The sequence below is a fragment of the Strix aluco genome, chromosome 2, assembly GCF_031877795.1.
Source record: "Strix aluco isolate bStrAlu1 chromosome 2, bStrAlu1.hap1, whole genome shotgun sequence".
Lineage (NCBI taxonomy): Eukaryota > Metazoa > Chordata > Aves > Strigiformes > Strigidae > Strix > Strix aluco.
Window position 1 is genome coordinate 70,671,231 of NC_133932.1, and position 13,348 is coordinate 70,684,578.

The 13,348-nt window shown below is 41.2% G+C and overlaps 1 protein-coding gene across 1 annotated transcript in view; it reads right to left on the minus strand.

Annotated features, from left to right (window-relative positions):
• The window catches only part of TMEM255B (transmembrane protein 255B), a 75,338-nt gene that overhangs the window by 56,809 nt on the left and 5,181 nt on the right, over window positions 1-13,348 (minus strand). The window contains exons 2-3 of the mRNA XM_074816922.1: window positions 11,126-11,268; window positions 6,452-6,514 (exon numbers count right to left, since the gene is read on the minus strand). Of these exons, the coding sequence (XP_074673023.1) occupies window positions 6,452-6,514; window positions 11,126-11,268 (206 nt within the window). The remainder of the gene's footprint in view (window positions 1-6,451; window positions 6,515-11,125; window positions 11,269-13,348) is intronic.

A 13,348-nucleotide genomic window follows, 5' to 3' on the forward strand; every position in this document is an offset into this window, starting at 1 on the left:
CTGACTGTATTTCCCATTACAGCTTTACTAGCTAAACCATCCTGGCAGACACATCCATAAAGAGTGCAAAAAAGCACTTTGCACAATAAAATCATAGTGTCAGTGGTATAGCGGCATAGACTTTTTTGTCATCATGCCAGGTATTTACCAGTACATGTCAGCTGTAAATACATACACATATACATGTGAACATTATTTTACATGTTATATATCATGGTTTCATGGCACACTGAGTTGATGTAACACTTTATTTCTAGCAAAAGGGACAAGTCTTGTTCCCTCCTCCCACAGACTCCTCTCTACTCTCGGCCATGCAGCACCACCAGTTACTTTTGCTATGTCTGATGCTCACTTGGCTATGAACCTTTTAACTCACTAATCCAATGGAAACTATTTTTGGCTGAGGCAAGGAAGAGAAGGAGGCAGCAAGACAGAGGAAGGAGGAAAGGAGGGAAGAGAGGGAAGGAAGACCTCCCTGTGTCAGTGGATATTTATATTTATTATAAATTGGAAATCCTCATTTTAAATACACAAGGTCAAAGAACTGCATCAAAAAAATTCCAAATTATTTTACTCAGTCCTTCATTCATGGAATATATAATACTAATAACAGCAAAATGCCTCACATAATATTATACTAACTAAAACAAATTATAAACAACTTTTCAACTATTAACATTTTTACTGCACATAAAACTTTCTTCTTTTAATTTCACTTGACTTCATTTTGGATGGTGCTTTCATACCCACAGACATACACTTGTCCTCCTTCTCCTCCTCAGCTGAAATCACCGAGTCTTCAAAACATCTCCAGTTATTCATCTAACTTCTACCCATGACTTTGCTGAATATTCTCCTGCATTCCAAGGAATAACATAGGTTTCCTAGACCTTCCATGGACAGACCACATTCAAAATCCTTCCCAAAAAGGATTAAAAAGGGGTCACAAAGCTGATTCCTGTCAAAGAAGACAGGTAATACCCAAAACTGCACCATGTTTATAGCACAAAAGGAGACGGAACTGTCTATACATAGGCTGCTCTGCTCTAAACTCAAAACCGGGCAGAGTTATAGTATGGCATCTTTTGTAATCTCCTCAATATTATAGAAGAGAAATATAATTGTCACTTAGCATGGGATTCTTCTTACCACGCTTTAACTATCTAAAGTTCCAGAGTCTAGTCTAAATCACTCTTCAAGGCTCCTTCCAGAACCAAAGGAGAGAACAGGACACCTCCAAAGGGCACCTCACTACAGAGGTCTAAAAGCTAGGCATAACAGAGCAGGAAGATGCTCTCAAAGAATAAGCTGCTCGATCTTACCAGCTAATAAGATGCTGTTACATTTTGAAATGAATGCAGATACCTAAAGAAGAGCCATGCTCAAGCCATACAAGTGTCAGTGTCAATCTATACTTATTATCTTTATGTAAATCTCCTTGTCTGGTTCTGAAGTGTGCAGTTAGATCACACCACAAAATCTAGTGCACAATTATGATGAAAAGATAGTAGTAGGTCTTTTCAGTTTTGATCATTCTAAAGGTGCTAAACAGCACAAGGATGATTGCTAATTTGTTCCATTATTATCATTTTTACATCAGCATTAATTGTTTTTCCCTGAACTATGTGAAATATGAGCCCACAAATAATCACTGAAAAAAAGAAGTGCTGTTGACTTTCTCCGAAGCTTGAGTTCAGGGGAGAAATAATACCTTGGTAATGACAAAGATTGCCTTTACATTATCTGCATTTCCCCTACACTACAGTAAAGACTTCTTCCATTTATTTGTGCAGGAACATCAAATATAGCCTCAGGAGATCTACAGAATTTCAATGTTTTTTCTCTTTATGTAAACAAGCTGCTTTAATTAGCTCAATATGTGATATGGAATCTATCAGCAATTAACATTGATTAAAATCTGCACTAAAGCCAGTTTCTTCCAGGATGTTCGATTTGCACAAAAAAGTAGATGAAACACAGTATGTTTGAACAGAGCACAGTAGGTATACATATCAGTATCTTTTTTTTGGTGTACTTATTAATAACCACCACCTTTACACAAAATGTCCAGTGAGCATTTTCTGTTGGACATAATCTATTTACAAGATATATCAGTTTTGAAAAGCAAAAGAAGTTTGGCTCTTCTGAAAACTGGCTCACACACGCAACTCCTTTAAAAAGGCTTTCCTTTCGAAACAGATCAAAGTCTAGCAGCAACAAAATAATCAGAGATAATATTGAAATACCACCTCACATACATCTCAATGCAGGGTAGGAACACATGCGTTGCCAGGGAAGTCTATCAACTAAAAACAGAAGAGAAAATTATTGCTTTGTTTCTCCAACTTCTGCTGTAGTTGCTTTTCAGCACTTAATATGAAATCTAATTACTGTTGACAGAGATCGGGAAGCAAGCATATCAAGGCACCTAAACTTAGCATCCCTTGAGAAGTCTGAAGAAATAGCTTTGCCTTTTCTGTTTGTGTGCAGAGCTCAATATTTTAACCTCCCTCATGTTTCCAAATTCCGCTTTTGTCAGAAGCAATGTCTCCTCAGCTAAAATCACTGCAACCATCTCTCTGAACAAGTCAAGGACCAGGCTGAGCCAGCTGAGCATTAGATTTATATCTGAGTATGTCCTAGACATGCCAGCAAGAAAATGAACTGTGTGTTAGCATGAAGAAAAAACAAGCAAGACTCAGCAATGGATGAATTCAGGTCTCAGATGTGCTGCAGACAACCATCTTCATTGTAAGTAGTACTGAGGTTTGCACTAACTCACACCTCCTGAGGGGTCACTCCTGCTTCTCTGACCCCTCCCCATCCCCTCAGTGTCCTTTACACTCTTGTACCTCCTCCCACCCCACCCCCCTCCTGCCTTTGCTGCTCTCTGCTGTAGCAGTGCTGCTGTCACGGTGACTCCCCACGACCCTACCAAGAGCTCTTGCAGGCAGCACTGTGATATTGCAAATGTTCAAAACCCTGACAGTTGTTATGTGCCCTTGCATCTCCCACTCACTCTCGTAGGCACCACAGTTTCCGCATGCTCATTTTCAGCCTCATGAACAGTATGGCTCAATGAGACTGTGATTGGAAAGACGTGTGAGTGGAAACTGTGAGCCAGTGCTTGGTTTATCCATCGGGTTAGTTAAGACAACACGCATGGTGTCTTATCAACATTGCACATTAAAGAGTGCTTCATTTCTGGGTGCTAGCTCATGCCACCTCCACACATATCTGAGGAGAAACCTTTCACAGCACTCCCTCAGCACTGCTCTCAGCTCAGCTCTGCTGCCATGAACACTCCGTGCATCCAGCCTTCCTCATCTCTGTATGCAATTTCAGCATCTCATTTTCTAATTGGAAATATTTTGTATTGTAATGTAAAGAGATGGCATGCAAGCAAACAAGCAAGGATACTTCATGTCTTACAATCAAATCCATTTGATTTGAGCAGTATCACAGTTTCCACCCATCTGGCTGGACTGTGTGCCTTTGGAACAAAACAACTTACAGCTATACTCTCTTCTTCAATCCACAACCTGCTTTGCAGGGGGCAAGAGAGGCAAAAAGGGACAGTAAAACATTATTCTTCCATTTCTGCTGTTTGCCAGTTAGAAACAACTGAAATCAGTGCAAATCTTCAGCCAAAGGGAAATTTTGTTCTGCTGGTGCCAAGTTCTGTACAGCAGAGCCAAGCACGAATGCTAAGAGCTGAAGTGAAATCATGCTAGTCAATGAGGCAGAGCCTGGCTCTGTAAGCAGCCGTTCCTTTGAATTAAGGGTTACACCTTGGTCAGCACATTGAACTCCCACTGCGTGCCCCGGGATGCCAAGAACAAGGTCAAAGAGGTGCAACATTATTAATGTTGTGTTTTAAGAACAAACCATTGTCCATTCTGCCTAACTGTGCTTTTGTACTTTCTCAAACCCCATGATCGCATTTATTGAGTGCTGGGGTTTTGGTGTACTAGTTCTGCTACTCGTTACATATTGCATATTGCACTTAGCATTTCATCAGCCATGAATAAATCTGGACTTACAGAGGATAGGTCACAAGGAAATAGAACTTCAAGACAAAAAGAGAAATAGATTTATGGAGAAAAGGTCAATTTAAAATAGATATTTTTTTTCTAGTGTAATTGAATCTACATTCATTTTCAATTTAAAAGAGCAAAAAATGAAGTATTGAGTCATTAAAAGGGCCAGACAATTGTCAGAGCTACTGGGTTAAACTCAAATTATACTGCAGTAACTGCTCAAAGGAAGTCTAGTTAAAATAAGAAGCAACTGAGCAAACAACTTCTTTTCCTTCCCACCCCCTTTTATCCTACTGCAATGCATAGAATTTTTAGTTACAGGAATATGACATTTCTGTTACATTTCTGTGCTTATATAAGTCTTTATAATCTTATTGATGGATGTAAATTTGTTAAAGCTGCCCTAAAGCCTTTCAATCGAATATACTCAGTTACACCCCAGGGAATAATTACTGCCCTCAGTTATAGTATGACATAAACCCTTTCAATCTCATTTCCGTAACATTTGAAAACAAGCAGCTCAGCCTTAGCAAAGACAGTGTTAAAAGGCTTAGCCCACTGTGGATGGTACTCAAGACAAGAGGCATAATTAAACTTTCCAGTTATTTTCTTGGTCTGTTCCCTAGAAACCCAGATTTCAACAGCCAGATCATCACTAAGTGTTATTAGCAGAAAGCAGTTTTTCTTGTTCCATGCTGGCAAATGCAAACAGGCACTAATACCAAACATACTGGACGCTTATTTCTCCACAGTCCTTGTGTAAACGACACAACACATTGAGTATTACATGGTTTAACCACTGCTTACCTTATGTCTTTTTCAGCCATTTTACTTTCTGCTAAGGACAGAAGTGATAGAAAACTAAGAGGCAGGTTAGAGGAAAACAACCCTAAAATGTTATGCCTGTTAGTAAAGTAAAGAATGCTAAGGAAGACATAGTTATTTTCACCTGCCCACCATTGAGTCTGCAAGTTGGAACCTGCTGTTCATCCTGGTCTCTGATGTAGAAATCAGGGGTAATAGTTCTTAAAAACAAATAGACTGTTTTGTTAGTAGCAAAATTAATGAGGCCTGGCCTGCTGAAGATTTTTGTCTCACAGGTCATGTCCCAGTTGGATTCTCTAGTGTTTAACAAGAGGTGAGCGGACATTGCAGCCTTTACCACCATGGGGGAACTAATTCATAATTCTCTCCTCTACCCACCTGTGAACTTTCATGAAACCTGAGGGAATTGCACACCTTTGAAGTCTCTACCTCCCTGCTGAATTCACCTGAAATTGGTCAACACGTTCAAAAAATTGAATGGGGAACAGAGAAAAACACAGACAAACATCATGACTTTATAAATCTCATTCCTTTGGGAAACCCAGTTAGAAGCAAAAGTTAAAAGCAGGGGAATACTTGCAAATACATCACTGAAACTTAAAGGCAATGCAAAAAAAGTGATATTATGAAAGAAGTTTGTCTACAAATAGTGAGAACAAGATTGCATTTACGAAGAAGAAAACAGGAAATCACAACAGACTACTTGTAAACAAAGTAGTTACTTGTTAGTAAAAAGCAAGGTAAATCCATCATTTCCTCCTCTGAGCTTAACACCAGTCTTGATTTTCACCAGTGAAGGCTCTGCATTATGAAATTAATCATATTTCATGATGTTTGGCTATAATCAGTCTACTGTAAAGTGCACATTGGACATGCTGTTACTCAACCAGGACACTGCTATTTTTTGCCGAGAGCAAGGAAAGTGTAAGACTTTCCACAAATCCAGTCCTACACACCTTCCTTTACCCAGATGCTCAAGGACATTCTATGACTTCCTCACACAAATAAAAGCAAGGGGGTTGCAAAGCCAAGCTAAATCTAAAACCGAACCACACAGTGTCATCAGATCCTGTCTGACCTAGCCAGGGAATCTTGATAGCAAGAGCTCTGTGTTTTTTTCTTCTTTTTAACACATATAGTTTCAGGAAAGTGCTCCTGACTTAAACTTCTTGTGCAGGGTGAGATCACCTGTCACAGTTGAGTTGATTGTGTGGCTGCCCAAATTGGCACAACCTGTGCATTTTGTCTCTCTCCCCAACTTTTTCCCAGCTACATGGCCCTGGCCAAACTCTGGCACTCATCTGATCCTGCCCTGGGTCGATTCAACTCACTAAACCAGAAGCAAAAGGATTCACTTAAAAAAAACATGTTGCTTCTGTCAAAAGTGAAACCATCCTTTGTCTCGTACGGATGGAGTCACCAACCAATTCATGCTTCTCTGCAACTAACTTCTCAGAAATGGTGAAACAAATGACTGACATTTTGAGGCAGATGCAGCAGTTTCAAGTCAAGTGAAAATCCCTGCTTTTTGTTTTTTTAAGACATTCTGATATGAAAAAATGAAAACAAAAAGGGCTGTTACTTACCATTTGTCTTCTGTTCTCTACCAGGTAGATGCCAACAATCCCTAGGAAAGATCCAAAGCCAAGCTAAGGCAAAGAACAAAACCAACAGAAATGCATGAGGTCAGCTTATTTGGGCAACATACCAACACATTACAGTGATATCTGAGCTGATGTATTGTACAGATGGGCTAACTGGGGTGGGTCAGGGGAGAGGGTGGAATTTTCTGCTGGACATACATCATTTAATGTCATGGGGAATGACCAGAACTGCAGCTCTTTGATATTTCAGAGCAAAACTTATCATGTAGTAAACAGAAGCCTGTACAGACATTGGGTTCTACAACCCGGCTACTGTTACCAGTCATGTACAGTTTCACACACTGTAAAGCAAGAATTAGGAGAAGTAGGAGAAAAGAACACTTACATTTAGCCCATGCATCATTATTTTAGAAAATTGCAAAGCTTTAGGCAACTGCAGACAAACAGTTTTCCTCAAAAAATGGATGGGCTGCTGCTATGCAAGTGAACCAGGTTCAAACCCTTAGGGTTGGGATTGTTTGTTTTTAATGACTAAACATCATCACACATCCCAGAAGAAAGTCCTTGCTAAAATGCCAAAAGGACCAGTACAGTTAGTTTCAACATGGGACAGCTGCAGCACCAACAGCTACAGGAGAGAGAGGAGGAAAGGACACTGGGGTAAGCTGGCCCTATTGCTTCTACCAGCGCTGCTTCAACACCAGGCTGGCAGGAAAAGCCCCCTCCTTATGATGGGCCCATGAAGGTTTGGAGAGGTAGAAATTCCTTGTATTTGTGGTTAACACAAGGTAAAGCAGCAATTGGTGAACCCAGCCTTTCATCAGACCTTCCTGAAGTCAGGACTCCCACTGGGCTCATGTGGGCTTGGAGAAAAGGGGTCTCCTTGGTGCCACACACCTGAGTCGAGCTGGCCACAGACTCAGAAGTAGCCACAGCAGCAGTGCAGGTGTCAAGAGGCTCTTTCCATAGCGCTCCCTCCTTGCCTTGCCTGGCCACACGCTGCCCTGCAGTCACCTCAGTCTCAGTCCCCCATCACTTCCATACTCCTTGCTCCCCTCCTCACTAGGGCTGACACTCCTCCCTGCCCAGACACCACCCCAGTCACCCCCTCAGCTCCCACCCAACCCATCCCACAGACAGGGCATGACATTTCTGCTAAAGAATCTAAGCCCCTTTCTGGAATGAGGTCTCTGAATCTGGTTCAGGGCCTCTCCTCCAAGAGCAAGTTATGCTTTTAAGGACTACATGTCCCAGCCAAGGGCTTAAGCAATGCCCACGAACTCCTTGCTGTTATGCACAATCACTCACAGCAGAAAGCAAATCCCCGGCAAGTACTTTATTCGTTCAGCATCACAACAGGAATCCATCACTCCCTCTCAAGAAAGCAAATGTAGGAGAAGGAGATTTGCTATAGAGTGCTTTGGGAAGATTTATGTGAAAGGGAGACACAAGGACTAAAAGCAGAGACTTTGAAAGAGAAAGAGTACATAAGTGCATCCATGCTGACAGATGAATAGGAGAGAGATTTGGAACTATCTGCAAGGACACTCTGTTCATGGGACAGCAACTTTGTAAATTAAGATAACTACATGAAAATGGCACCTGGTTCCAAGCCCCATTTTTCATCCCAACGGGAACAATTCATAAAGACCCATTTATGGCTGATGCAGGGGACACGGAGAGGAGTAATATTATCCATGTGAAGAAAAAATGAGCAAATATGGAACAATAGCAATTAAATCAGAAGGAGCAGAACCTTAGAGATCACAATGTAAGCCATGGCATTGCTGAGATTGGTTTAGGGCCATATGCTCTACTTTTTTTGCCTGTTTAGACAATAGGCTGTTTGGGTTGGGAACTCTAGGAGTCCAGGTCAGTATGGTGACTGGGACAATTGGATCATGTAGACTTCTGGTTAAAATATTATAAAAATAGCAAATGAAAATAATACAAGCAGTAGTCATAGAGAAGTGACAATAAATATTAAATTATAAACAATATTTATGAGGAAGTAAGGCTGAAGAAGCTCCAATGCTGGCTTTGCAGCCCATTCCACAAAGACAACCCTAAACCCAAACTGAAGATGAAGCAGTAATCTACTAAATGCAGACACCTTCCAAAGTGGAACATTATACTAACTCATCTACACTCAGAAATATTTTATATTCAATTACTTTGGATGTTTAAATCCAGATAATACCTAGCACTATAAAGATGTACTTAGAGAAAAGCTTTTTCCAAAACAAATGACAAGTGACCACATATGCAGAGAAATTAAGGCACCTAACTCTTCTTGAAGAGAACTAAGCAGATGCCCAAATTATATTAAGGATCTAGTGCTGAAGCCCTGCTCTGCAAATCTTCTAGATGCAAGTAAATCTATGCAAGTGGATAGTCTTATTCACATTTGTAGGTGTTTGCAAGATAGGACCTAATTCTGCATGGTTTTTAAGGCCAAAATCCCTTACCTAAGGTCAGTGGAGATTTAGATCTCACCCACCAGCTTTGAAATTCATATTTTGCTACTGAATTCTATGAGAAACAGACCTTATTTTTAATTGTAATTAAAATTTTAACTGTCTTTCCTCATAGTCTTTCTTTTCTTTGAGCCCAATAGTTAAATATGTAGTGTCGAATTCACTCCCCTAGCTTTTAGTATCTGAAAGTTTGGGATCGGTGCTATGTCGGTTTTCTAAGCTCCCTCTACTGTCAGCGGAGAAGAGAAGCACCTTTTGAGGGTTATTCAGCTCATTCTGAAAGAAGTGGCAGACTTTGGGCACAGGCGGAGGAGAGGCCATCCCATAGTCCATCTGCCAATGCTGCACTGGGGTCAATAACCTCTGGTACTGAGACAAGAACACAGCAGTGCTGCCATACACCGCTGACTAGGCTTTTGGGAAGATACCATACAAAGTTTGCGTTGCATCTTTAACTCTTTCTAAATGTTTGTGGTATTTAGTGTATTAATGAAGTTTACACTGACAATTACCCATCACTCTTTCTCAGTTACTTCAACAATCCATCACATGTGCACAAAAAGAATTCTGAATTTTATGAAAATTATTTAGCTTCAACAATCTTTTGAGGGGGAAAATTATTAATAAAAGGTTTTGTTTTCAAAGTGCTCTGATAAAATTCTAGATATTCTATCTGATTATTAATGACTCCAAGATTTAAAAAAAAAATATTTTAGGAAATTGTATTTTTCAGCTGAGCGAACAGACATTGTGTTTTTCCTAAAAGAAACTAAATGCTGAAATAACATGTATTGTGCACATGGGTTTATTACTTATTACATTTATTAAAGACAACAGTTTGAAAATTAAACCTTTCTAGAGAATGAATGCAGATAATATGGTCTTCTAAAATATTTTAATTCAAATTATGGAAGAAGGGACCTTTAGCAGTATTAATCTATTTTATCTTAATGAAAAGAAAATTCATCCTCTTAAGGTTTTATTCTTGGAACTACTTTTTGTTCTATTTTTAAAACCAATCCTTATAGATCATTATCCCAAAATTATCTTTCTGAAAGACCTGTTCTCAGCATGACACTAAGATATAAGAGAACCTGCTTAGGAGAAACAGTTCTAACTCACAAATTATTAATGGCAATGCAAAATGTATGCACAGTATTAAAGGCTACATATCCCTCTCCTCTGGGCATTTCATTCCACAGAGAACAAGAAATAATGGTACCTTACAATATATTTGGTAGTGGTGGAGCCACATACCTAAGCAGGTGCCTAATTCTAAGTGCATGAGTTTCTTTCTTCACCTTGCACCCTCTGACTCCTCTTGGCTGGCTCAGGGAGACCAAATGAGGCAGATGGGCCTTTCTCCATTTGCCACCCATACTCCTCTTTTCTAAAACTCAGCCCACGTACTTCAAAAAATTTTTTGACTCCAGGGGTTTCCATGCTTTTGGATATGACTGATCCCTTCTTCTGAGATCAGAAAGGGCCATGGGAGTTGAACAGGCAGGGCTACCCCTCCCCAGAAGTCACAGAGGCACCACAGGGTGAAGTAGATGCAACTCAAACCTTGTGTCCAGTGCAGGAACACGTTTAAGCAGTCTGTTCCCAAGGCAAAAACAAGACTAAGGATTTTGGAAGGGGATCTTGTACGAGAGGACTGGCAGGAAGACTGCATAAGAGGATGTTAGGAAGGCTCCAGGGAGAAGCTTCCACATGCCCATCCACAGGGCTTTCCCTGTGATGGACCCAGCAGAATTCCTGGCACACAGACACAAGAGCAGAGTGGCTCTTTCTGCCATCAAAGTAGTAAACCTCTAAAAGTTTTTTTAAATCTACCCCATGCCTACTGTCCAGTCACTTATACGCCCACATTTAAGAGATCAGTGGGAAGTCAAGCACAGGTTGTCAGTGGCCCCTGAGCCCAGCATACTGCTGTGCAGTGCAACCCTGATGCCCTTCTGCCCCCTAACAACCTCCCCTTTGGGGCACTTCAGAAAAACAGAGTTTACCCCCCTACCTTATCACACACTAGAACCAGACCAAAACTAAGGAGCATCTCTCTCCTGTGAAATGTAACAGGACTGATCTTTTTTTTTAAATCAGTCAGAGCTTCCCATATCCAGGGGGTAATAATTTATCTTGATGTACCTAATAATCTATAATAGGTTTCTTTACTCACAACGATGCCTGGGTAGTAGCCTCCCACGGTAACATTTTCTGTTCTTGTGGTAGCTGCCAGACCTATGGTCAGTATGAAAACAGACACTACCAGCAGAGCGACTGTGAACCAAAGCGAAGTCTTCTTCCTTTTTGCAAATTGTCCTGTAGGGAGTGGGGAGGAAAAAAAAAAAGAGAGCTTTTCATTTCAATCACGGCAGAACAAATACAAAATAATGGAAGAATTTATCTTGTTAATCTTTTCTGTTGTTAACCCACTGTTGTTCTCCCACTAAGGAAAATTGCTGGCAGACAACAGAAGAAACTAAAAAACAGAGTTAGCATAGCTTAATGCACATGCATCAGGTACATGCATGAGATGAGTTTTTATTAAGCTGAATTGAAAGTCACTGACAATGATAATTATGCCTTGTCTTAACATTTATAACTAAATGTTGCACACATCCGTAAGTCAGATCTTGCAGGTCTTAAATGCTTACCTACCTGAAGTGCCGATTTGACTCTACTGGGACAGAATATAAAAATTTATATTTTAAACAAGATTAGCAGAAGCTCTGCATGCTATCATGCAAACGAATGTGCTCTTCATATTTACTAGGGTAAGCAACCCAATCTGTATCTCTGAAGCAAAGGTAATGATATATGGGCCTACCTTTTGAAACAGTAAGTGCTCAGTGAAATAGATTCGGTCTCACTGGGATTTGGATTCAGATACCCAAAAGTGAAAAACGGCAGGTTCATCTACTGCTTTCAGCCTGCTTCAAGCCACTTAACCTTGTTATTGCGGTGGCCTATCAGAGCTGCAACCACAGGTTACTAACACCAGAGCCCTAGCCCATAGCACAGACTGATGTAAGACTTATTTAAAAACAGCAATTGATACGTGACCCTAACCAACAAAAGGCATACAAATGAATCAAACTGTGGTCCCCCCTTCTGGTGATTTTGCTTGAAAAGGCAAGGCAAGAGTGTGCAGGATCACCCCTGGAGCACTGGGCCATGCGATGTCGTGCTACACTAGGCTGCAACTGGGCAGCACAGAGCTCCAGCGAGAGCACGACCTGTCTGCAGCACAGGGACGATGTCTCTCCCTGCTGCAGCCTCACAACACTGCCTGCACACCCGGTCTCAGGATGAGGCAGAGGCGGTGTGTTGCACTGAATACTGGAGGCAACAGCCCTTGCCAGGCAGGGGTAGGTGAGAAGGGAAGGCAGGTATGTGGATCAGGCTCTGAGGGTGCTGCTGTAAGCAAAAGCAGTGGAAATGCAGGAAAGTCAAGAACGGAGCAGAAGCCATTTGCAATGAGTCACTTGAGTTACGTGGCCAATTTAAAGTCAGGTAACTCGGTTAAATGCATTTATAATAGAAATCTGTACGTTTGCTGACATTTCTCCAGTAGAACAACCAGCCAAAATGAGTCTTTTAGTATGAAACACAAGCAACTTTACTGAAGACAAATATCTATTGAGCTTACACAACTCTCTTTCATCTGCATGTACAAAATCTTCCTGCTAAAGATCAAGACTCTCCAGACACCTCCCCTCCAGCCTGCGCCCCAGCTGTCTGCCTCTGACAATTCCCTGTTGTCCTGGTTTAACCAGGATAGGGTTAAGTTTCCCCAGCAGTGGGGGGGAGCTCTAGCCGGGTTATTCAGATACCATGCCGAGGTCACATCCTGGCAGGTCACATTTTCCTGGCGCTGGAGCTGTGGTGCACTCGTGGTTTTGTACATCGTGCTTCCCACTGCTGTATTTGGTAGCTATTTTGCTCTGTTCATTGCTATCACTATTACTGTTATTGTTGTTGTTTGTTGTGTTGCTATTGCATTGTTGTATTAAACCTTTCCTTATTTCAGTCTTGGGGCTTTGTATTTCACTCCCTTTGTGGGGGAGGGGCAGCGGCCGCATGGTCTCAGACCCCGGCAGGGGCTAAACCACCACACCTGTTAATCCATGGAAGGTCACTGGGGACATGGAAGTGAAGAGGCTCTTCACTATCAATCAGTTCTTCAGCAAGTGTATGGGGTTAAAGGCAGTTCCTTCCCCGAAGCCAGTTCACATGGCCAAGAGGGTAAAGCAGACTTCACAATGTGAATTTGTGAACTCCACAAATCAGTTGCCCTTCCCATAAACTAAAACGCTTCATTCAATGTATCTACCAGATTTTAAATATCTGATGTCCTTGCCACACTCTATCCTCTTTGAGAACTCATGGAGATTGAGGA